This window comes from Neofelis nebulosa, chromosome 2 (genome assembly GCF_028018385.1).
Source record: "Neofelis nebulosa isolate mNeoNeb1 chromosome 2, mNeoNeb1.pri, whole genome shotgun sequence".
Classification (NCBI taxonomy): Eukaryota; Metazoa; Chordata; class Mammalia; order Carnivora; family Felidae; genus Neofelis; species Neofelis nebulosa.
In genome coordinates, this window is record NC_080783.1 from 195,150,075 (window position 1) to 195,175,370 (window position 25,296).

General features: G+C 47.3%; 1 protein-coding gene across 6 annotated transcripts in view; it reads left to right on the forward strand.

The window, feature by feature from the left end:
• The window catches only part of KIAA0319L (KIAA0319 like), a 93,506-nt gene that overhangs the window by 67,592 nt on the left and 618 nt on the right, over positions 1-25,296 (forward strand). For 2 of the 6 annotated variants that reach the window (XM_058718106.1, XM_058718111.1), the window contains exons 9-21: positions 2,438-2,666; positions 4,059-4,182; positions 4,777-4,909; positions 6,673-6,821; positions 8,409-8,560; positions 8,904-9,042; positions 10,565-10,724; positions 15,152-15,294; positions 16,146-16,268; positions 16,823-16,913; positions 18,810-18,901; positions 23,607-23,711; positions 24,027-25,282. In XM_058718106.1, the coding sequence (XP_058574089.1) occupies positions 2,438-2,666; positions 4,059-4,182; positions 4,777-4,909; positions 6,673-6,821; positions 8,409-8,560; positions 8,904-9,042; positions 10,565-10,724; positions 15,152-15,294; positions 16,146-16,268; positions 16,823-16,913; positions 18,810-18,901; positions 23,607-23,711; positions 24,027-24,214 (1,828 nt within the window). In that variant the 3' untranslated portion in view covers positions 24,215-25,282. Of the gene's footprint in view, positions 1-2,437; positions 2,667-4,058; positions 4,183-4,776; positions 4,910-6,672; positions 6,822-8,408; positions 8,561-8,903; positions 9,043-10,564; positions 10,725-15,151; positions 15,295-16,145; positions 16,269-16,822; positions 16,914-18,809; positions 18,902-19,380; positions 19,799-22,775; positions 23,583-23,606; positions 23,712-24,026; positions 25,283-25,296 lie in introns of those variants that run through there. The other 4 variants (XM_058718107.1, XM_058718109.1, XM_058718108.1 and 1 more) reach the window with 4 other exon arrangements.

Sequence of the window (25,296 nt, forward strand, 5' to 3'; positions counted from 1 at the left end):
TGCCATGTAAATAAATAGGACTTAGCACTCTCATTGACTCAAGACCAGATGATTGAAAGGCAGCTGCCACTCAACAGGGTTGGAACCTTCTCATTGGCTTAAAATGAAAATGTGAGTTGGTTTTTACCTTAGATTTCTAATATAGGAGCTTTAGCATTTATGAAATTTAGCTTGGGCCAGATTGATCTTTTTAAAAAAGTAACAATAATAGCTACTATTGAACAATTATTGTGAGTACTGTTCTGAGCTCTTCCCATGCAGTAGCTCATTTAATCCTATTATTTTGTAGATTAAGAAATTTAGGCACAGAGAAGTTAAGTAACTTGCCCAGGGTCACACAGGCAGTAGGACTCAGGTCTGCACTTTTAACCACTGTATTTGGGTGGATGCAGTATTGGGGGTGATTCTTTTTTTTCTAACCTTCAATCTGTGAAATGATGAGGGTTTGATTAGCATTAAGATCCAGTCTGTTTGGTTCCACTCACCTTTCCTTCTCCCCTATGTTCATATGGCAGGGGCCTCTTTCCCCGGCCCTGTAGTCAGCTGCTAATTGGGTCCAGTATCCTTGCATGGAAGCCCGGGACTGTTTGAGGTGAAAGAATAACGGGTAGCTGCCCTTTGCCATTTGTCTGTAACTTACTTCTGTTCTGAAATAGGAGACAAATGGGATATGTTTAAAAACAAAACAAAACAAAAAAATGTGAAAACAACAAGGAAACTGGAAAAAGAGGAAAGATTCTGTGGATTTTTCTTTTTTGAGATGTTTGTTGATTTGCACATGTCTGTTTGTCTGATGTTTTTGTGCTCTTCTTCTAAAAGCCTCTAATACCAAAACTCCCCTTCAGGCCATGGGTAGAAGGTGAGGCTGTGGGACATAGCCCCACAGGTGTCTGGCCCTGTCTGTGGCTGGCAGTGAGATTTAAACAAACGACATGTCTTTTCGATGCTTTTCCTCTTTCTGTCAGCAAAATGGAAGGAACCCAAACCTCCTTGCTTGCTTATGCTCACATTTGGAGGTGGCAAGAGAAGCTTTAGGCTGTTCAGCTGGAAGGCATCATTTAGGTAAAAGCCTGCTCTTATAAATGAACATTTTTTTTTTCTCTTGCAAATCCTATTTCACACTGGCACAAACTGTGGGGCTGTCGCGTAGGAGAATTCATTTGCATCTCGGGCGCCTGTCTTGCCAGAGCCAGCCCTCCTGGTCCATCCTCGAGGTTGTCCGCCCGGGGCACCCCTTCTTGTAATGTGTGCACAGAGGAGGGCCTGCTGCAGTCAGCTTGCTCTACTTACTGGGATGCCTCTAAGCCCCACAGCTTCAGGGGCCAGGGATTATCTGTTCTTTTTATTTATTTATTTATTATTTATTTATTATTTGTTGTTTTTTTTTAATTTTATTTTTTAAAATTTACATCCAAATTAGTTAGCATATAGTGCAACAATGATTTCAGGAGTAGATTCCTTAATGCCCCTTCCCCATTTAGCCCATCCCCCCTCCCCCACCCCTCTAGTAACCCTGTTTGTTCTCCATATTTGAGTCTCTTATGTTTTGTCCCCCTCCCTGTTTTTATATTATTTTTGTTTCCCTTCCCTTATGTTCATCTGTTTTGTCTCTTAAAGTCCTCATATGAGTGAAGTCATGATTTTTGTCTTTCTCTGACTAATTTCACTTAGCATAATACCCTCCAGTTCCATTCACATAGTTGCAAAGGCAAGATTTCATTCTTTCTGATTGCCGAGTAGTCCTTCTTGTGTATATATACCACATCTTCTTTATCCATTCATCCATCGATGGACATTTGGGCTCTTTCCATACTTTGACTATTGTTGATAGTGCTGCTATAAACATGGGGGTGCATGTGTCCCTTCAAAACAGCACACCTGTAAGGGATTATCTGTTCTTAAAGCTTGGTTTCTGGGCTTTGGAGTCACAGAACTGGGCTTGCACCTTAGCCCACTGTATAGTCCTGGGGAGATGACTCAGCCTCTCTCAGCTTCCCGTAAAGTGAGATTAAGGATGCCTGCTCTTTACCGTTGTTGTGTGGGCCAGACCAGACAATGCTCGTGAAGGCCCGAGCACACAGAACACACAGTGTGGGCAGTGGGCCAAAAGAGTGCTGGTGACATACTGCCTGGATTCAGGTCCTGACTCTCTCTGCCTCAGTCTCCTTGTCTATGTGAGGAGTAAAATGAGGATAGTGCTTCATAGAGCTATTGTGAGGATTTAGTGAGATAGAAAGCACCTGGAACAGTGCCTGGCACTCAGTCAGTGTTAGCATTTAGTATTATTCTGTCTTTCCAAGAAGAATGGGTAAAGATTTGGTTACCATTTGGTACCCTTGCTGCCTTGGTATTTCTTAGCCTCAATTTTCAGTCTTCTCAGATACATTCCTCTTCCTTAAGCCCATCCCTGACTGCACTGCTTTCTCTGCCCTGATAGCTTGACTGTAGTAGACTCTGATGGAGCAACCAGCTCTACCACTGCGAGCCTGACAGTGAACAAAGCCGTGGATTATCCCCCTGTGGCCAATGCGGGCCCCAACCAAGTGATCACCCTGCCCCAAAACTCCATCATCCTCTTTGGGAACCAGAGCACCGATGATCATGGCATCACCAGCTATGAGTGGTCACTCAGCCCAAGCAGCAAGGGGAAAGTGGTGGAGATGCAGGTAGGAGGGAGCGGCTTCTGCCTTCTCTTGCCCAGGGGAGTCAGAGCTCCTAGGCTGGCTGCCCTACGGAGGCTTCTTTTTGCCCCATTGTAATTACCAAAGTCAGATTTATATAGAACATTGAAGGTTGGAATTTAAAAAAAAAACTTAGAAAATTTAAGGGGCCTTCAATGAACACATTAGCAAAATCTTTGTCTTTAGTGTTTAGTATTAGAGAAAAAGATGAGATGAAAAAGGGGAGCTGTTCTAGAACAGTTCCAGAGAGTCAGTCTACTCTGATGCTACAAGGGCGCAGATCTTAATGAGCTCTGCCACAGATTGGAGTAGCCCGCCTGGCTAGATGGTGAGCATCTTCTCTCGGGAGATATTTAAGAAGAGACTAGATCTGTCACCAGGCAGGTAACGTAAGTAAATAAAACTGAATAGGGCCTTTGGCTAATCATACAACATAACCCCTGACTGAGGTGGCCGTCTGTGCCTCAGGTCCAGCTGGTTGTTGCCACATGGAAATACGCTCTCATATATTCCTAGATAGGCCAGCTTTTCAAGAGAAAATGGAATTCTAGACCTTTATGTGGAAATTTCCAACTTTCGGGGTGCTTGGCTGGCTGCTGTCACTGAAGTATGGGACTCTTGGCCTTGGGGTTGTGAGTTTGAGCCCCACATTCAGTGTACAGATTGCTTAAAAATAAAATCTTAAAAAAATTAAAAAAAAAAAGAAAATTTCCAACTTCTAAGACACTGCAGGCCAAACACAACGCCTGCAAGCTAGATTCAGCCCAGAGGCTGCCAGGTTTTGCTCACTCTTCTAGAGGAAGTTCCTGCATTGCCCTAAATTGGGTATAATGTTCCTTCTGACACTGTGTTTCCAAATCGGAGGCATGACTTAAAGCTCACATTTCACCTGGCTTTTGTTTAGATACGATGTTCGGTTTCTCTGCTGCTGCAGCATCTGCATGAACCTGCAAGGGGACAGCGTGGCATTGCATAACCTCTTGAGTTGCCATGTTTTACTGAGGCAGCTTTGTTCTGATGACTGAGTGGCCTCAGCAGGAAGAACATGGTTTTAAAAGCATGTTGTTTTATTATATGCTCATGGCCTTCTTTCTGGCTTGGGTCATAAAGACTGATGATCTTGGTTATCTGTGCACAGTTTCCTGTACTCCTTTCTCTGGGGAGAGCTCTGACTTTATTTGAAAGTGCTGCTGTCAGGGAAGGTTGTTCCCTTGAAACGGGAACCTTTTACTTTCAACAGGATGTCCCACAGTGTTTGATGCTGCACTCACTAGCTTTAGAGAACTGGGTGCATCATTTAGACCAGAGTAGGACTTACTGTATGATGTTGTGATTCTGGGAGTCTGCTTTTCCACTTGTCTGTATTTATACATCCAGGGTGTTAGAACACCAACCCTGCAGCTCTCTGCCATGCAAGAAGGAGACTACACTTACCAGCTCACAGTGACTGACACGATAGGACAGCAGGCCACTGCTCAAGTGACTGTTATTGTGCAGCCTGGTAAGTTCCAACCTTGTAGCGCAGACTCCTCTGTTGGCTGGTCCTTGGAACCATAGGGGAGAAGAGGGTTTGGGTTCTGAGCTACACAGCGGTAGTGGGAGGCACCAGTCCACGGGGACCCTGGCAACTTCACTTGTCCGTTCCAAGTGCTTTCTTCAGAGCTAGAGAGAAAGAGTACTTCACAGCCTCAGCTTGTGCCCTTGCCTTTGGCTAGTCATTGTGCCTTCGAGGGGACCTAGCAGATAGAGTCTCTGTTATCCCAAAACCTACCACGTCCTGTAAGGGATAGCTTAAAGCCCACTTCCTCAAGAAAGCCCTATCTTTATCACTCAGACTCTTTCATTTGAACTCCCATAGTATTACATTTCAAATTTAGCATGGCATTACAACTTTGTTATGTTCTGCCGTGTTCTTTCAGAATAGTTTTATGTCTTTCAGTCTTATATTCATCATGAGCTCCCTGACCCACAATATCTGATTGTTCTCTGGGCAGAGAGGCAGAGTCCTGATGGCTTCCAGAACATATGTCCCAGTGGCTCTTCTCTTTTCCCAGCCAAACTACCTTCTTTTGACCTCTGTGTCTCTGTCTTCTAGAAAACAACAAGCCTCCACAAGCAGATGCAGGCCCGGATAAGGAGCTGACCCTTCCTGTGGACAGCACAACCCTGGATGGCAGCAAAAGCTCAGATGATCAGAAAATTATCTCATATCTCTGGGAGAAAACACAGTGAGTATTGACACAAAACCCTTATTTATGCAGTCTCCAGACCTTTGAAGAACAAAATGTCACTTGCTTTTAAGAGTTTACTTGTTCTTACTAGCTTATCCAAGGGGGCAACGGGGGTGGCTTGGTGACTGAGAAAGAAACGTTAACAATCTAAACTAACTCTTAAGAAAATGATATAACATAATTTTTGTAAGAAAAAAGTATGCTTATCATCAGCTAGTCCCCAGTTAGTACTTTGTGGTCCTGGTGCTTTTACAGGTACAATCCATCTGCCGAAATGCATAGTTTAATTACACTTGAGAGGCGGGATGGAAGGGGTAATGGAGCAGAAAAATACTGTTGCTCAAAATTAACTGGGTAAGGCTGGCAGTGTGGATAGGGCAGAGCAGCTATTAAAGAGAACTGAAAATTCATCTGCACAATGAAAGCATTACTCTGTTATTGTTTCCTTAAAGACATCATTTACCAATTATGTTAGTGAGAGGCCAAAGGCACTAACCAAAATAATACTAATTAAGCTGGAATTACCTAATCGAACCATTTCTGGTTCTCACAGTTTCTTTCAGCTCCTTTAAACCATAACAAATGGAACTCAGATTGTATGCAGGATCCCACAGAAAGCAAAGGAATTCCAAGGAAGAGTTAAAAAGCATTCTTAGTTTCTAAAGGTAGCAACTAAGGACAGACTGAGTTTTTTTTGTTTTTGTTTTTGTTGGTGACTAGGGCATTCAAAATGGGTGGGAAGGGGCTATAATTTGACTATAGAAACCACTGGACTTTACAATTGGTGAGTTGGATTCTAGAAATTCATTTCCTCAGCTCTTGTCTATTGTGGAGAACCTAATCCTCCTCAGCCCAGTGTGTTTGTGTCATAACTGTTAAAGACAGCTGATAAACCTTCATTTGAGTAGAAATCGTATAGCAGAAATAGTGCTTAGAGTAGCTTCTTAGAGGAGAGTCTGTTTCAGGAGGGATGACTAGGGCCAGAGATTATATGTTTAAACAGCAAAATAAAGCAAAAACCTGGAAGACTGCAGATTTCTCTGGTCATCTCTTAATTTTAAACAAAGCTCTCTGGGGCATTCTGCTCCTTGAACAGAAAGGGCTCTCTGGTATGTGCAGAGTTGTGCCTGGATGTTGGCACAGAGCTCACTCTCTGGCTGCAGGCTGCTATGTGAGGCCACAGGGGAGAAAGAAGGATGCAGGGTGTCCTGGGGCCTCTGTGGCCCCTGTCTGGGAGCTCTGCTTCAGAGCTGCTAAGAAGAGGATGGTTTTGCTGAGAGTTCCTCTGCAGCTTTGGCCCATTTCCTTTCCTTGACTTTTCAGTGGGAGGGAGTTTGGCATATGATTAAGAAACGCATTTTGCTTCTTTGCTGGCAAGAGCTGAACCAACTACTGGGCCAGAAATGCTTTTCAGAAACATCACTCTGAAATCGTTCTTTTGATCAGGGACCTGCTCAGAGCGCTTTTTTCCTTTTACAAACTGGAACAGCAGAGTCTGAATGTTCTAGAAACTCATAAAAAGGATAAGGCTAGATGTGTTTGAAAGCTGGTGAATGGAATTTTCTGATCAGCAGGTAGCTGTATTTTGGTGCCAAATGACACTCTGTCCAGATGTAATATTTTTAAACATGTCCTCGCAAGGTCTGGGAAACAATAGTTTGTGCATCAGCTGAGGCAGTAATTGTCTGCTCCTGCTGAGTCAGGGATGGAAGAACAGCAGACAGGTACAACTCTACCCTTTGGTTTCCATCTTTGTCCAGGGGACCCGATGGGGTGCAGCTCGAGAATGCTAACAGCAGTGTCGCCACTGTGACAGGGCTACAAGTAGGAACCTACGTGTTCACCTTGACCGTCAAAGATGAGAGGAACCTGCAAAGCCAGAGTTCTGTGAATGTCATTGTCAAAGAAGGTACCTCTCTGTCTTGGGTTGGTGCAGCCTCTGGGTGAGATAACTGAGGAATCAGGCATCTCTTTTTTGGCTGCAGAAATTGGTGAGAGACAAGGGGTGGGGGATAAGTTGGGGGAAAGGGCAGCTGTTATGAACTTTTTTTCTTTTTAATGTTTATTTTTAAGAGATAGGGGAGGAGGGGCAGAGAGAGAGGGGGAGACAGAGGATCCGAAGCAGGCTCTGTGCTGACAGCAGAGAGCCCGATGTAGGGCTCGAGCTCACAAATCGTGAGATCATGACCTGAGCTGATGTTGGAAGCTTAACTGACTGAGCCACCCAGGGGCTCCTGTTATGTGCTTTTCTAAAACAACCTTTAATTGGGAGTGCCTATAAGGTGAATTTTAATTTCTTGTCCCCCTTCCCCTGCCTTCCTTCTCAATTGAATAGGGAAAGAATTAGGTTTTTTTCCTTTGCATTTTTATTTTGCCTCTGCTGCTGAGACCTGGGATTTCTGTGACTCTCCTGCTAGCTGCAGTGACACCTGCTGTCAGACCTTAGAATGACTGGCCTGCACTGTAGTTTGCTCTGCTCCTCCTGTGAGCCAGCTGAGGCCAACTTGAGGCGAGCATTGATTGGCTTGCTCTGGTTTGCAGGCACATGACCCGTGATGGCCTTGGGAGAGGGCTATAAGCTGATGGGAGATGCGCAGGTGGCCTCCAGCTACAATATCTTGAGCTCAGTAGAGAATACACACCTGAGGAAACAAAGCGGCAGGGGGCGGGGGTGGCGCAGGAGAAGAGAGGTCTTTTTTTCCTTTTTCTCTATTAGAGCATTAAGGAAAGAATAAAAGAAGATGTTCAGAAAATAACATTTTAGGCCATACTGTAAAGAGAATTTGTGGTATCAGCAGCATGAAACCTAACCTCCAGGTCTTTAAACCAGTTTGGGCCTTTGTTTCCAATCATCATATGCTTCCCAAAGAGATGGAATCCTTCCAGGGGAAGCTGCTAGGAGGACACAGGAGAAAACTATGCTTGTTCCCTCTGCTGTATGGTGTCAGAAGAATGTCACTCTGGGCGGGACTGGAGTCTCAGGACCTGTGACACTGGTGGCTTCAAATTTATACTATTAATCATGAGCTCTCTGGCTCTGCCTGGGTTTTATTTAGCATGGAGAGAGGGGAACTGAAGCCTGGTCTTCACTGGGTCCTAACCCCCAGCTAACTAAAAGTTGGTTTATTGTCAAAAAAGTCTACTATGCCGTTAGTTGCTGGCATGGATAGGCAATTAAAACAGTTCTCCATTTAAGATGCTTTTTTTTTTTTAAGTTTATTTATCTTGAGAGAGAGAGAGAGCATGAGTGGGGAGGGACAGAGAAAGACAGAGAGAGAATCCCAAGCAGACTCCATGACAGGCTCGATGTGGGGCTCAATCTCACGAACCGTGAAATCATTACCTGAGCTGAAACCATGAGTCGGATGCTTAACCAAGTAAGCTACCCAGGTGCCCCTTAAAATGCTTTTGATGTTAATTTCCCCATTAGCATCATGAAGAAGCATTCTTTCTTTTCCAGAATGTTATGTCATTTCATTGATGTCTCTTTGGTTAGAAATGAACAAACCACCTGTAGCCAAGATAACTGGGAGTGTGGTGATTACCTTGCCCACGGACACAGCAGAACTGGATGGCTCCAAGTCCTCAGATGATAAGGCAATAGTCAGCTACCTCTGGACCCGAGATGAGGGGAGCCCAGCGGCAGGGGTAAGTGCCAGGAACTAGAGAGCTGTATGGGGTCAGGGTGGTGAGATGGGGAGAGGAGGCTGAGCCAAACATTCCAGTATCTGTTTTAACCAAGGGGTCTTGTGTCAAACCTGGATTGCCCTCTGAAATCCAAGGATCCTGAATGACTTTCCTAGGGTCACTCTGCAAGTTAGTATGGCACAGAATATGTTCCTCTGCCCTGATCTTGGCAGCTGTGGGCTTCAGAGATGTTACAAAGCAGGAGCTTTCCAGAGGGGGCCTAGTCCTAACAGAAGCAGTACCTGACCCCAAGAAAGGAGTGTGGTCTTGCTCTGCAACGTAGCCATGTTGTTCAACTCCATAGGAGGTGCTGAATCACTCTGACCACCACCCAATCCTCTTTCTTTCCAACCTGGTTGAGGGCACCTACACATTTCACCTGCATGTGACTGATGCGAAGGGGGAAAGTGACACAGACCGGACCACCGTGGAGGTGAAGCCTGGTGAGTTCATCTGGCGCTGGGACTGGGTGGGACTGCCGGCTCAGCCCAGCAGGACCGCAGTCCTGGGACCCCTTCTGCCCAGCAAGAACAGAGCCAAGTGGCAAAGCCAGCTTCTAAACACTCTAGAAACCACAAGCTGAAAAATCCATGGAGACTCTTTCCAGCAGTATCCCTCCTACCCATACAGGAGTGAGTGTGGATCCCTGCTCCCCAACTCATCTCAGATGGAGAAACTGAAACTCCAGAGAGGGCAGGGCTTGCTCAGCGTCACACAGCAGTTGTGTCAGAGCCAGGCCTTTGTGCCCCTAGTCCAGCACTGCCTACTCATCACGTCACAGATGAGAGAGGGCTCTGGGTGCTTCGGGAATCTGAGCAGAAAAATAACTTGAATCATGATGCCTCATCAGCACACAGCTGCAGAAAACAATTTATTTTTATAAGTTGAGCCTCAGGCTTTATCTGACAATCCAAGGAAGGTGAAGTAACTGATGTCCTTTACATTTTTCAGATTTATAGAGATAAAATTTCTTTCTTCCGTAGAACTCTATTTTTATTTTGCTTTGAGGCTAGATTAATTAGTATTAGGGAGGAAATGAGTGTGGGGCGGGGTAGAGCTTTATAAATTCCTGAGCATCTGATATGAAGGTATTAACTTTAAATCTACTCTTGTTTATATACGCCAAGCTCATGTACAGGTATCTTAGATGGGAAAGGATCTTGGCAGGTCTTCCAGTCCTTGTCCTACCTCTATGAAGGACAACAGCCAAGACACTATAAAGTCTCTTCTGTGTTAAAATCAGATCACAGATAGTCTACTAATTATGTAAATGATACATCAAAACAGGCAAATGGTGCATCCAATTATGGGAATAAGGTATTGTGATTAATCACTTAACTTCCAAGTGTAGCACAGCCTCTAGGACACAGAAATGAAGGACAGTGGTCTCACAGTTCTAGAGCTGTAAAAATATTGTGCAGCTGTGATATTGCTCTAAGGTGAAGTCCTTGTTTCTTGGCTGCCTGGAAATTTTTTGTTTACTGTTTTCAAACCTGTAGGGCTGATGCATTTCCAGGATCAATAAGATTGTTGAGATGGACATTTTCCCTCCCATTGTTGTAGACAGAGCACAGCAAGGCACTGAAAGTCAGACACAGATCAGGAGAGATTGCACATATGCCCCACTTGGCCTGGAGAGCTCAGCAAAGCCAGCTGGGCAGAAGCTTTGAGAACAGACCTCAAAGTGTTCTTCTTTCCCACTCCCTTCACCAAACCCCTAGCCTCCCTGTTATGGCCTGATCCCCAGCACACGTGTGGTAATTGTCAGGTTGGTATAGAGCTCTCCACACCAGCCCCAGACCGCATTAGTAGCAATTCAGTATGGTCCCTTTCCATTTGCAGGAGGTCAGTTGCATTCCTGAATGCTCTCACTACTTTTTCTCCTGTGCCAGAACAGACACACAATGGCAGGTCTGTGTTAACTCTCCTACTTTCAAAGCCATGACTGATCCACATGCTTTCCAGATCCCAGGAAAAACAACCTGGTGGAGATCATCTTGGATGTCAACGTCAGTCAGCTAACTGAGAGGCTGAAGGGGATGTTCATCCGCCAGATTGGGGTCCTCCTGGGGGTGCTGGATTCCGACATCATTGTGCAAAAGATTCAGCCGTACACGGAGCAGAGGTAGCTGGGCAATGAATGGGGGGAGAAAAGGAAAGACCAGGGGCCCCCTGGGCTTGTTGATTGAGCTAAGAAATAGTGTGGGTAGATAGAGAAGGGTGGGCTCTCTGACCAAGAACCACTCATGGTGTCCATTTCTTTAACGAAATTTTCTCTTCTAGTACAGGTCACATAGTCTGTACTAGATACTGCAGCAGGGTACCAGGGTACAAGGTCAGAAGAGGTCCGTTATCTTGAAGGCCATAGTCTCATAGGGAAAACAATCAAGATGAGTATGTAACATCAGTACAGGGCGAATTTGACAGAATGTGTGGGTGTCATGGAGACACACAGAGGCAAGGCCAATGAGTTCTTCCAGAGGAGTTGGGGCAGGGTGTGATCCAAAGATCTTCCAGAAGAAGTAAAACTTACATTGAGCAAGCATAGAAGGACTAGGAGGAAATTCATAATAGCTGAAAAGTATGAGCCATGATCCTGTGGTATGAAAGTACAGAGTTCTCTCTGGAAGAAGTCATATGGTTCAGAGCACTTACCAGGCCCAGGACATGGTGGAAGATAAGACTGGCTGTGTAGATGGAGAATAGTCATAAGCAAGTCAGGGAGTTTAGTTTTAATAGTTTGGGAAGTGGGGGGGGGGGGGAATTCAAGTTAGATTCTTTTATGTGTGTGAAGTTTTTGTTTGTTTTGTTTCTGGAGCAAGGAAATTAGATGTTGTTTTTGTTTTTTGGTTTTTTTAAGGAAGACCCCCTAGTGTGGAGGCTAGACCAAAATAGAGAGACAGAGAGAGAGAGAGAGAGAGAGACAGACAGACAGACACTAAAGGCTGGGGAACCAACCAGGAAGCTTTTGAACTAGTCTTAGTAAAAAAGTGATAAACCTAAATTAAGGTAGTGGCAATGGAATGACAGAAGAGAGAAATGAAAAGAAAATAGAGGCAGATCAGCGGGACTTAGTAATTCTTTGGAATGAAGGGGAATGAGGCATCAAACATGAGGCTTTAGGTTTTGATGCCTGGATAGATGGTGAATGCCATTAACTGAGATTACGGATACAGAAGGAACCAGTTTCAAAGAAAAGATAACAGTTTTGACTGTTGAATTTAGGGTGTCTCATGGGTTACATGGAGAGAGATTTCATCAGACAGTGGCAAATACGGGCTGGAACTTGGGGCAGAAGGAAAAGCCGAAGATAGGGAATCACTGCATACAGGCAGGAATCAAAGCTGGAAGGACAGATGAGTCCCACTGGGGGTAATGTCCAGCACTCTGGAGAACCCCAGTATTTAAGGATGAGGCAAGGAGAAAAGAGCCAGCAAAGGAAACTAGGAAGCAATAGTAGAGAAGTGAGTGAAAAAGCAGGTGGGAGTGGTCTGCTGGAAGTTAAGAGGTGGCTGGCAGCTAGGGGCTGCCAGAGGATTCAGATGCCACAGAAGAAGAGTATGGTGAGGACACAGGTTTTGGCTTTATGATTAGATCGTCAGGACTACAGTGAGAGCATTTTACTTAGATGTTGGGGACAGAGGGCAAATTCTGTCATGGTTGGAGGATACAGAGATGGTAAATAAAACACTCTTTGAAGAGGTTGGTGCTGAAAATAAGATGGGAGGTAGATCAAAAGAACACTTTTTTTTTTTTTTAATTTTTTTTTCAACGCTTTTTATTTATTTTTGGGACAGAGAGAGACAGAGCATGAACGGGGGAGGGGCAGAGAGAGAGGGAGACACAGAATCGGAAACAGGCTCCAGGCTCCGAGCCATCAGCCCAGAGCCTGACGCGGGGCTCGAACTCACGGACCGCGAGATCGTGACCTGGCTGAAGTCGGACGCTTAACCGACTGCGCCAACCAGGCGCCCCAAAAGAACACCTTTTAAAGACAGGAAATACTTGAGCACTTTTATAGACTCAGGGAAGGTGCACAGGAAAAGTAGAAGGTGGAGACTGGGGAGGTGGGTTCCAAATAGAGGCAGGTCTCGGGGACTGGCTGTGGGCAGAACAGGTGTGCCACTTTCTCTGGAGATGGGAGGAAGGGCAGGAAAATGTGCTGTTAAGGATGGATTTTAGAGACAGGATGGCATTCGAGAGCATTGATACTAGCGTTCTGGGTTTTGTCTCTGAAAGTGGAGGCCAGGCCATCTGCTTTGAGGAGGTGGGAAGGAGGTGGGCAGCATGAAGAAAATGGTAAAGGTTAGGTACAGCAGTTCCAGCAAAGGATGCTGGCTTTGAGCAGCATTGAGATCTCATCCAAGGTTAGAGACACGAGGTTAGATTGGTGGCTCCCAATTCTAGCTACTTGATAGCACCACCTGGAGCTTTTATGAATGTGCCATTACCTGAGCCTCACCCCCAGGGATTATGATTCAGTTGGTCTGGAGTGAGGTCTGGGCGCCTGAAATTTCCATGCTCTCCAGGTGAATCTAACACTTAAGTTTGACCGGGTCAGAGCATGATAATAAGACCTTTTTTTTTTGGGTGGTTTTATTTATTTTTGAGAGAGGGAGAGAGACAGAGTGCTAGCAGGGGAGGGGCAAGAGAGACAGTGGGAGACACAGAATCCAAAGCAGGCTCCAAGCTCTGAGCTGTCAGCACAGAGCCAAACATGGGGCTCGAACTCATGAACCATGAGATCATGACCTGAGCTGAAGTCGGATGCTTCACCCACCAAGCCACCCGGGCACCCCAGGGATTTTCTTTGTAATCTCTGCTGGCAGCCTGTGAACAGGAACAGGGCAAGTGGCTGCCTGGATTGACCCAAGGTGGTGGGGTTTGGCTGGGCAGAAGCAGTGCTAAGACATTAGCAAGAGTGCTGCTGGACGTGTCACGGAAGGGTTTGCCAGCATACTTGCTCTCCCTGCATCTGGAAGACGATGCATGAGGAAGAGAAGCAGCACGGTGGCTCTGGGTTTCTGACTTGGACTGATTGGCCAAGTTGAGGAATTCAAGAGGATAGGCTTGTAGGCAGGGAGTCTATGATAGCAGGAAAGAGCATGGGGCAGACACCAGACAGACCTGGCTTTTGAGCCCTGCTCCATTAGTGTGTGCTCTGGGATGATGGGCAAGGTACTGCCCCTCTCCAAGCCTCGCCTGTCACTTGTACACTTTTGTAGGATTGTTACTGAGAGTTAAATAAGAGAATGTTCGTATCCCTACCACACAGAGAGTGCTCAGTTGCTGGTTATTGTAAGTTTATTTTGAGACCTGTTGGGTTAGAGGTACCTATGAGAGATACGGATGGGGTGGATGTCCCAGCAAGCTTCTGCAGATGTAGATGTGGTCATTTTGGAAAGACTAGGGGAGAGGAGATAAATATTCGAGGGTTATTGGTATATATAGAGAAATTGAAACTGTTCGCATGGATTAGGTAACTGGGAGAAAATAATGAGAAATGGACCACACATTTTTATGGCAAAGGTCTGTGTCTTGATTCTGAAATTTATAATACCCCACCCTTAGTCTCACTGTGCAGAGGACTTTATGAAGTCTTTTATGACAGTGCTTCCCAAACTTTTATGTCATGATACACATAGGCAGTGATGCTATGTGTATGGCACTTTGGGATAAATAGACAAGGCTGGTTATACTGGAAGCAACTGGTCTGGGGCCTCCAGGTCCCAGCCAGCCACTCTGTGTGCTGAGGGGATGAATATCTTGGGCACACCTACAACCCAGTGTGACCCATTGATTGAGAAGGTTCATTTGTGAGACTAACATGGAGTCAATGGGGGCTCTCCAAAAGGCCTCTTAAGGCCAAGGCATAGACAGCAGACTTTGTGCCCATATAGAGGTGAGATCAAACATGGCCTGCCCTGGACAGAAGTTGACAGAAAGCAAACAGATTCTGGACATGGGGTAGTATAATCTTGCACCAGCCACACCACTGTGTGGGGTCTTTCTTGTTGCCGTCATAGTAATGATCATTTGGCTGTTTTGACCCATGGATAATGCTTTGATGCTGTCCAACAACATACATTTTTCAGAGCATTGTGGTTTGTCCTACAGGTAACCTAGGCGCAGACCCAACAGCACCACACCACAGTCTTAGCTGTTAAAAGGCTGACAGCAGAGATATAGTTGTAACCAAATCTCCATTTTCCTGACCTCCAGTTACATGTTTGGAATGGGTCGTCTTGTTAGCTAGGACAGCTTAGGGCATTTCTAAAAGCATAAGTGTTAGTGTCAGACATACCAGGGTTGGAATTTGGCTCTGCCATAATTAACTGTGTGACCTTGGGCAAGTTACTTAACCCCTCTGAGCCCCAGTGTTGTCCTCTGTAAAATGGTGATGACGCTGATAACACCTTTCTCACTGGCTTGCTGTGAGAGAATGTGTCTAATGCTTCGCACAGTGTCTGGCATAAAGTGCTTAGCAAATGGCAGCTACTGCTATTATTGCTGAAGGCTTCAGCTCATTCATACTGTTGCATGTCTCTGCAGCACCAAGATGGTATTTTTTGTTCAAAACGAGCCTCCCCACCAGATCTTCAAAGGCCATGAGGTGGCAGCGATGCTCAAGAATGAGCTGCGGAAGCAAAAAGCAGACTTTCTGATATTCAGAGCCCTGGAAATCAATACTGTCAGTGAGTAATTCTGGGAAGCTGGGAATACAAGCCTGCCCAGTGCCCACAGTTCACCACAGTCCTGCTCTCCTCAGGCTTCATCACCTGTTCTTGAGGAACATGGATATAATCGCTTAGCTCCACTACCAGGGACATGGAAGAGTCCCGACTTGTTGCAGAGGTTTTAACCTGGGGTCCATGGGTCCATGAGCTAGTGTTCAGAGGGGCAAGGAGTTTAGTTTGAATGGGAAGAAAATGACATCTTTATTTTCACTCACCTTTAACTGAAGTTCATTATTTCCCTCTGTTGTGAAGGTGGGCGACGAACTCCAGTGATATTAACAGAACCTGTGACTTTAAGGCAATAGGAATCACAAATAACGTCATAGCACACTACGTGATGAAGTATCATTACTACTCACTACTTCAAAATCATGACAGTTGTTAGACTCGCTTCTAAATCTTGTTACTTGATGTTTTCATAAAGACACATGTATATGTATAATTAGCTTAGAATTTTATATTCTTCAACTTTTAAAAAACATGTGCAATATAATTGCTTTCCTTTGTAATACCATGTATTTTATTTTGGCAATTAAACGATGCAAAGAAGGGGGGGTCTGTGGGCCATGAAAGATGACGTACTGCTGGCAGAGAGTAACAATAAGTAAAAGCAGCCGGAACTGTCTTCAGTGGCCTGACTGCTCCAGTTTCATCTGACCGTGGCGATGATCACGGGCAATATGCCCGAGCTGTAAAAGCCCTCGGGGTGGGTGTCCAAGGAATTTCCCCATGGGCCACAGCAGGGGCGCTGGCAGCTGCCAGTCTGGCTCTGACTCCTGTTGACCTTTTCCCTTTCCTACTACTTTCAGCATGCCAGTTGAACTGTTCTGACCATGGCCACTGTGATTCATTCACCAAACGCTGTATTTGTGACCCTTTTTGGATGGAGAATTTCATCAAGGTGCAGTTGAGGGACGGAGACAGCAACTGTGGTGAGTTTTCTGCCTGGTGCTGTGCCAGCCGGTTTGGCACTGACTGTAGTTCTGAGTTGAGCAGGTGGGTGTTGGTGTTTCCGAGGCAGATGAGCAAGCGAGGAGAAGAACTCTGTGTATTTTCTGTTTGCAGAGGACTTTTACTTCCTTCCTCCACGCTGCTCAGGGTTAGAGCAGAGCTCTGAAGCAGTGTTGTACAAAGAACCAAGCTTAAATCAGACCAACTGCAAATTGCAGCCTAGATCAGACTGGCTGCAAGGCCTCCTGTCTTTTGGGGGGTGTCTTTGTGCCATAGCCTAGTGGAAGTCTGCAAGTGTCTGTTCCCCCTTTCCTTCCGGGAAAGCTCCTTACAACCTGCTACACTGCCTCAGGGTCTCAGCAGGGATGGTTTAGAAAGGTGAAAGCTTCAGCTGCCTACAACTGCAAGGTCTCACCTTCCCTGAACAGCCTTCCTGTCTGCAGAGTGAAGCCACCTGCCCGAGGCCGAGGCAGCCCAGACTGTCCTGCTGGCCCCTCTCTCTTCACAGCCCTCACCATTTTGTTTCTCTTGGCAGAGTGGAGCGTGTTGTATGTTATCATTGCTTCCTTTGTCATCGTTGTCGCCCTGGGAATCCTGTCCTGGACTGTGATCTGTTGTTGTAAGAGGTAAGATGGATTCTCCTTGAAAATTCATTAGAGCTTCTAGTTGTGTCTTCATTCATTCGGGAGGTATCTGGCATTTTCCACGTGGAAGGTGCTAAGTCTTGGGGGGTTCCTCCCTTCCTGTCACTGTTAAAGTCGTTTGGCCCACCCAAGGCATGCGCAGAAAGGCTTTCCTAACCCTCTGCCACTCCTGAGGGCAGGAACACACCCCTCAGCCAAGTGGCTGTCACTGCACTGATGCACAACCTGGGAAGCGTGGCCATAGCCATGATGGGCCTGGAATGTGGACCTGAGTCACATCTGTCTAGGATGTGTGTTCTGTATTACTCCACTCCACCTGTCTCACCACTTGACACATGAGTTCTCAATTTTTATGCCTTCCTTTCTAGTTGGGATTCACGTGTCTATGTACTTTCACGTAACTGTAGACTTAGTCATGATTAAGTGTTCTAGGTTTTTTTGTTTGAGTCTTCCTCTCAAATGATATTTAATGGGAATATTTATTGTATGCTTTTCATTATTAATAATAAGTATGATTTCTACACTGCTGTGTGCCAGGCACCATGATAACATTTTGTAGGTAATACCTTTTTTTTAAATTATAATTTTTTTTTAAATGTTTGTTTATTTTTGAGAGAGACAGAGACAGAATGTGAGTAGGTTGGGGCAGAGAGAGGGAGGCACAGAATATGAAGCAGGCTGCAGGCTCCGAGCTGTCAGCACAGAGCCTGATGCAGGGCTCGAACTCACGAGCTGTGAGATCATGACCTGAGCTGAAGTCAGACGCTCAACCAACTGAGCCACCCAGGCGCCCCTGTAATACCTTTTTTTTAATGTATATGAGAACCTTTTCTCATCTTACAGCTAAGGAAATGGAGGCCCAGGAAAACAACCCCACCTGTCCACGGCCACACAGTTAATATGTGACAGAGCTGAGATAGAGCCTGCAATATTGAGCCTAGGTTTCACATGAAACCTAGAAAGTGAAAATAATTTTTGATAGTTTCCACCAGCCTGAGACAACCACCATTAGTAGATGCTTTCTTCCACCCCCCACCCCTCAAGCACAGGGTTTTTGTTCTCTTAATGTAATAGGGAGAAACTGTGCCTGACTCCACGTTGCCTCTTTCCCTTGCTGCTGTGACCTACAGCTTAGAAACTTCTTCTGGGCCCTGTACGTAGGCATGTTAATCATCGAAGGAATTTTGCTTATAGCTGAGATGAACAAAAAACTGTTGTTTTAACCTGAGACCTACCTCACTCAAGGAGATAAGCAAGTACCTTCAGATATGCCTGTGCTATGTTTGAGATTCACAGAAACATGATCAGTTTCCTACAGATATCAACCAACCTAGGACAGAGAAGTTACACAGCCGTCCTTGGATGTCTGCAGACATCAGTCACCTTTTGACTCCAGCCTCCTCCCACTTCCTCCACCCTAACAGAAAAGCTCAAATATCATGCTGGGGGAGATGGTTCTTTGGGACAGGAGTCTGCCATCTCCTTGGTTTGCTGGTTTTCTGAGTAAAGTCGTTTTTCTCACCCCATTCGTCTTTCCCCTTGACTTACTGGCCTGTGTGTGGCGAGCAGGACAAGCTTGTACCCCATTACGTTTGTGTTGTTAACCAGTCTCTCCTTCCTTGCTGCTGTGGAGTGGTGGCTCCACGGTAAGATAGTCAGAGTCACCTTCCTTTCCTAGAATCGGTGAGGCGTTACTTGAAGAACAAATCACAGTCGCCACCTTCCTGCAGCTGCGAAAGCAAGGGAAAACAGTCCTCCCATTAAGCAGCTATCACCAGGACGGGGCCCTCTATGTAGTCTGGCCGTCACCCTGTGGTGAGCTCCCTAATCTCACACAGAACCCCCTTCTTGAGCAGCTGTGGGGATTGTGTTTTTCAGGCAGAAAGGAAAACCCAAGAGGAAAAGCAAGTATAAGATCCTAGATGCCACGGATCAGGAGAGCCTGGAACTGAAGCCAACCTCCCGAGCAGGTAGTGGCCCTGGGGGTTGGGGACAGAGGCCTCTAGATTTGTGCACTCTCCCTGTGAAGAGCTGTCACTATAGTCCCCTCCTAAATGTGTTGCTAACAGCTGTTTGTTCTAGAAAAGCATTTTGACTCTTGCTTGTTAAACGCTGAGGGCTGACCTTGCCCTGCACTGGCAGAAGCTGCCTGCTGGGTGAGCTGTGATCTGGGGCTCACTTCTCAGTATTGCTTCTCTTTGCAGAAGGACTAAGCCTCTTGCTTTCCTTGGCATGCTCATTCCCCTCAGGGATTCCTCCTGGCTTTCAGCTATTCATGCTGCCCCCTGTTAGTCATGCTCAGGGACCTTGGTCTCTTAGGCCTGACAAGTCTGTCCTTTCTGGGCAGACAACAAGGTGTGGCAGCAGTGGGATTGAAGTCAGTGTCTCCAGCTGGCCTCTTCTTCAGCTGGCCTTCCTCTTCCATCTTCCTCTACCTTGTATTTGGCAGATAGATCCATGGGCTCCGCTGGTGGCTTAGAACAGGCAGGAGGGCAGCTTCCCTGCTGGTCCCAGTGCACAGGACTCGTCTTTCAGGTGCCTCCCACCAAGGAATCACCAACTGCACAAGCACTGAGATGGCTTGGGTGATGGGGCTGGAGGTCAGGGTGCGCAGGGGCTCCCTTCCTTGGCTGGGTGTCGTCATGGGTGAGGTTTCCATTCATCATGAGGCCACAGGACCTGCATCGCCTGTTTATGGGACTCTAGGTGGGGCTATTCCTAAACACTCTGCCAACAGAACTGTTTTTATACAAAACATTTATCAAATATGTTCATACTTAAAGCTTTGTATTAGGAGAGGCTGGAGGGGAAAACAGAGAGTTCTGACACCCTGGGTCTGCCCTCGGAATTTCAGTCTACTGAGGGAGCACAGACACGTTAGAGGCAAAAAAAAAAAAAAAAAAAAAAAAAGCAGCTCTCAGGCGGCCTGGGCTCTGCACCCATGCACCTTGGTTAGAGAACATCTTGGGGTGGTACCTGGAGGTGGCGGGGCTTGTAAAACCAGAGAAGTAGAAACACTGAAATGGAGCCTGGAGGTAAAAACGTGCACAGTTCACCCCCCAGCTGGTGGCCAAGGTTGTTTTCATGTTACTCTGAAAGTTTTCCCACCCCTCGAAATCCTTTGGTGACTGACTTTGGGTCTGGCTAACGTGGCCTTGGGTGAGCTCTCATCTGTTGGCTTCTCTGAGATCTATCGCCTTGTTGACTTGGTTCATATTTCTGTCCAGAAAGCTCTTTGTCATCCCTCCCTTAACCTGTAAATGTCATGCTCGTCTGTCACATGACTGTTTTGGAATTTCTGTCCCTATATTAGTTATGTATCTGTCCCCTTAGCAGTCAGTGACATTGGTGAGGGCAGAGATTGTGTCTTATTCCTCTGTGCATATGGATTGAGACCACTGTTTGCCAGTCCCTCTACCAGATACCAGTTACATACGGTGAGCCAGACAGACTCTGCTGCTCTGGAGCTTCTATGAGACAGACATGAAATATGCAAACTCCCAGATATACAGCATGTGATAATGAAAGGTCTTTGTAAAGAAGAACACTTGAACTGAGACCTAAGGGACGAGTACGAGTTAGCCACATTAGGACTCTGTGAAAGCGCATTCTAGGCAAAGGAGCAAAGTCGGTAAAGGGCCAGCTGCTGGAAGCAGCAGAGGGCATTTGAGGAAATAGAGGAAGGTGACATACTGGACGTGGTGAGCACGGGGCCAGTGGCACGAGGCTGCCCAAGTGAGCAGGGACCTAGCTGTGGGCTCCTTCTGAGAGTAGTGGGCAGCCACAGGCAGCTTTTTAAGGAGGTGAATGGTCTGATTTGGTTTACATTTTAAAAAGAGACAACCCTGGCTGCTATGTAGGAATCAGAGGGGCAAGAGCAGGTAAAAGAGGATTCGGTGGAATGTCCTAATGGTGGAGAGATGGTAAGCTAGGGAGAGACACGTAGATTCCAGGTACCTTTGCAGGGAAGACTTGATGCAGTTTGTGGCATGTTAGCCGAGGGGTGTGGGAGAAAAGGAGACGTGCAGGCTGGTCCTGGAGCTTCTGCTCTGAGCAGGTGTGGGTTGGGTGGTACTGGAGAGGAAATGCCGGAGAAGAGAAGTGTTTGCTTCAGGACGCTTGCGAATGGTGTTGAGGAAATGAGGCTGGAAGATTGGTGAGGACAAAAGTGCAGAAGGTTTTGAAAATCAGCCAGAGTTAAGCATTAATTCTGATGGTGACAGAAGTGTCATCTTGAAAGTGCTGGCTTAGGAAAATTAGTCTCTAATGACACCTGTAATTGACTGAAGGGGAGATATCCCATGTGGAGGCCAGCAAGGAGACTTTTGCAGTGGTCCGAGAGGGAGGTGACAATGACTCAACCAACATGGGGTCAACAGGATGGAGGACGGGAAAGGTCAGGGCTGACTTCTGACCTGAGGGACAGAGAATGATTCTGTAGACACAATTAAGACATCAGTGCAGTGCCAGCTGGGGTAAGAAAAGATGAATTCAGTTGAACCCAGTAGAACAGTTGGACTACAAGTGTCAGTGTAAGAATCTTCTAGATGCTGGTGAGAGCCAAAACAAAAGTGGGTCACATCCCTTCTGGGGAAAATGTTGAGGGACCAAAGAGTCCAGAGCTGAGGAGCCCATGAAGGGCCATCAGTGAGGGAAGAGGTGCACTGTTAGGGAGCGGTCAGCAGTATTAGCTGTTGCAGACAGGGATAAGAATTGTCCATGAAGATGACACTGGGGAAGTTTCTGGTCACCTAAAGAGCTAGAGTAGAATGGTGAATGGTAGCAGAAGTGAAAATGTAGGTTGTTCCAGCAGTAAGTATGCAGTGAGGAAATGGAAGCCCTAAATATTGAAAAAAGTCCTTTAGAAGTGAAGCAGGGTGAGGCAGAAGACAGAGGTAAGGCTCCTGAGGAGAGAGGGAATGGGGCTCAAGAAAGGAGAGGGTGGGGGACACAGGGCTGGGTGATGGCACCAGGAAGTGCTGCGTTGAAGACGCAAAATGGGCAGGAGGCAGACATCCAGTGAAGGCGGGGGCAGCAAGGGAGAGCCCAGTTGCATCTGGGTCACCAGGAGGAGAAAGAGGAGAGTCAGGAGGCCCTTCTCTGTGGGCAGTGTGTAACTGAGGGACAGATGAGAGCCCCCTTGCTCTTGGTCTTCTGGCTCTGGCCAGCAGATCAGTTGTGGACTCAGCAGATTAGTGGGTGCACCGCAGAGCAGAGCCACTAGCAGGTGGGGGAGAAGGGGATTCAAGCCTGTCAACGTAAGGCACGGAAGCTGATAGGTTGAAGCGTGGATTTAACAGGCCCCTTGCGAAGAAGGTAATGCACGTGGAAACGCGCTGACAGAGACCCTGTTTGCTGGGAACCAGGCTGAGCTCTGATGAGGGCTGCCTGGGGAGCCGGTGCACCCGCCTGGGTGAGCTCCCAAGGCAAGCCTCAGGAGACCTGCTTTCCGTTCAGCGACTGTGGTTTTGGGTTTGTTTTTGCTATTCTATTGATTTTCCAAAGCTTTCTTTTGAAGCATATTAGATTGAACCATAGGAAATTAATAGTGTGTGACTTTTTTGAACCCATAAAAATGGTAGTTTTTTGTGGTTCAGCCCAACGGACAGCTGGATGGGTTTCCTGCAAGTGAACGTGCCCATATAATCAGCTCCCTTTCTTTCCCGTCATCGCCTTCCTCCTGCCAACGTACTTCTGATGTTTTAGTTTATATAAAGGAAATCACTGTATTTGGCCCTTTCCATTCACCATTACACTTATGACTTCCCGATGTGCTGTCAGGCAGAGCAGTAGTTTGTCCCATTTCCTGCTGTGTAATTTCCACTGTATTAATACATCTGGCAGGTGTACTGTTGACAGGCAGGCAGTTGAATTCCTTCCAGTTGTGGCTGTTCTGAGGAGTGTGGCTGCAGAAGCTCCTGTCCAGGCCCATCTTGTACTGTTTAGTGGGTGAGATCGCTCAGTTCTCCAGGCAGAGCAGGAGTGAGTGTGGGAAGGCCCTGGGTGAGTGCTGTCTGGTGTGGTGCCGGGTGCATGTCTCCCCCTCCCGCTCTTGTCCTCTGTAGCTGTGGAGGAAGGAGGGCTTTGGGGAAGAAGGGAAGCTTCATGTGGGCATGGGAGGGAAGGCTTCACAGGCACAGAGGGGAAGGGGTTGAGCCTCCCCTGGGCTTCGTTCTTATGTTGGCCCGCTGTTCCCGCCACACTGGAGAAGCCTGGGACACTGGTATCAGCTTTCCTGGCCAAGAAGGGACAGAATGGCTGAGAAGCATCTCAGGACATTACTTCAGTGTTTTGGGGGATCTGGGTGGGATCAGGGGGAAGGGAGAGTGACTATTGGATATGGGGTTTCAAACATACCTCACCTGTCTGGTCACCTTTTTCAAAAAGGAGGTAGGTCAGCTCCAGGGTGGGTGGTGTGGGGCCCAGAACACTACCACGTGGGGTTTTCTGTTGGCACTTCCCACGCCTCATCCTGTGGCTTTTTGCTTTTTCGGTGTGGTTTCTGCAGCCACAGGGATAGGTAGTGAAGGTGACTGCAATGGCTTGCAGAATCTCAGGCATCCTTTCTGAACTTAGGTGCTTCTTATGGGTCCTTGTTTGTGTGTTCTGATGCGCTGATGGCCTGGGACTGTCTCTGGGAGTCCCTGGTACTCCAGTCAGGCTCTCTGCTTCTAGCACCCACGCAGTGGAACCAGAGCAAGCATCTGTGGGGAGCGAGGTTGCGTACTCACTCGATGTTGGGAACTCGGGCAAGCCCTTTACCATCCATGCTGAGCCGGGGTATGGTGAAAAGTTTGTCCTCTAGAGCTGAGTTCTCATTTGTCGTGCTTTCCTGCCTCCTGTGGGAGCTCCATCCTGTTCATAAAGGGAGGTGATAAAACATTGCACATTTCAACAAGAGGAGAATGGGTCATTAGGTGGCACTGTTAACCAAAGCTAATAGATACTGGAGACAAGGAATCCACATTGCAACCCAGTTCTGTTATTTCCCCTGTCCCTCTGTTCCTCTTCAGGCTGGGAGAAGGGTACAGGGTGTGGCTCAGGCCGAGGAAGGTTTTGTGCTCCTGAGCCTGGATTCTCCTCTCTCTCTCGCAGGCATCAAACAGAAAGGCCCAATGCTGAGCAGCAGCCTGATGCGCTCTGAGTCGGAGCTGGACAGTGATGATGCCATCTTCACGTGGCCAGATCGAGAGAAGGGCAAACTCCTGCATGGTCAGAATGGCTCCGTGCCCAACGGGCAGACCCCACTTAAGGCCAGGAGCCCACGAGAGGAGATCTTGTAGCTACTTGGTCTGTTTCCTCAGGGTAGGGGTGGGCAGTGGGAGTCCAGAGCATTGCCAGGCTGGTTCTCATACCTCCCATGTCCGTGGGCAGCTGTTCTCCCAGCGTCTGCTGGTCATTCCACCCTAATACCCTCAACCAGAGCTGCTGGCACCTGAATCCAGAGACTCTCTCCGGGAACCCTGAATGAAGCTGTGAACAAAGAGGTTTCCTCTTTAAAACCCTTCTGGTAGACCCCCCCCCCCCCCGCCCCCGCCAAATGTCCTCACCTCAGGGCCTCCTTTTTCACAAACCCCTCCTCTGCTCCAAGGGCTGTCCAGCCAGCTCCCAGCTGCCTCTCCAGTTCCCTGTTGGCAGTGTTCCTGCTCCCAGGGCACCCGCACAGCAAGTCCTGGCTGTAGAACAAGCACCACCAGCCTCCTGCTCCGAGAGCCTGCCTGTGGGCACATTCTTTGTTCTCTTCTTTGGGACAGAGCCGTTATCTTTTCGCTAGGTCCAGAGAAAGTGGAACCCCCTGTCCTCACCACTGATGCCCGTGTCCAGCCAGAGATTAGGGGAGGACTGGCTGTTTCAGGAATGGAGGGGCCCCTCTGGCTGCTGGGCCATCTGTCAGACAGCTGGGCTGGCCACAGACCCTTTCCTTCCTCCTGACCTGCTGCTTCAGGGCTCAGGCCCCCATGCCCTGCCCGCAGGCGACAGTCACACGCTGACTGGAATGTGATAGCATGAGCGCATGTGTGCGACTGCCCCATGGTGGTCTCCTCTGTGTCTGTCTTGTGTGTCCCTTGCATGTGTGTGTGTGTGTGTGTTTGTGTGTGTGTGTCAGAATGTGCGCACATCAACTCCTCATAGGGCTCTCGGCTACTTGCGAGGCTACCTGGACAGACTTTTAGCTCCTTGGAGCAGAGACTTCCTGAATCCCTCTGGCCCTGTCACTGGTTCCTCAGCCATGGTCATCCTGGGTGTTGGGGAATGGGAGCTTTGGGGGAGTGACTTTTTGAAAAGAAACTTAGTTTACACTACTGCACTACTGTCTGTTGTGAGATGATTAAACATGCTATTTAATTGTATGTGTGCCTGCTGG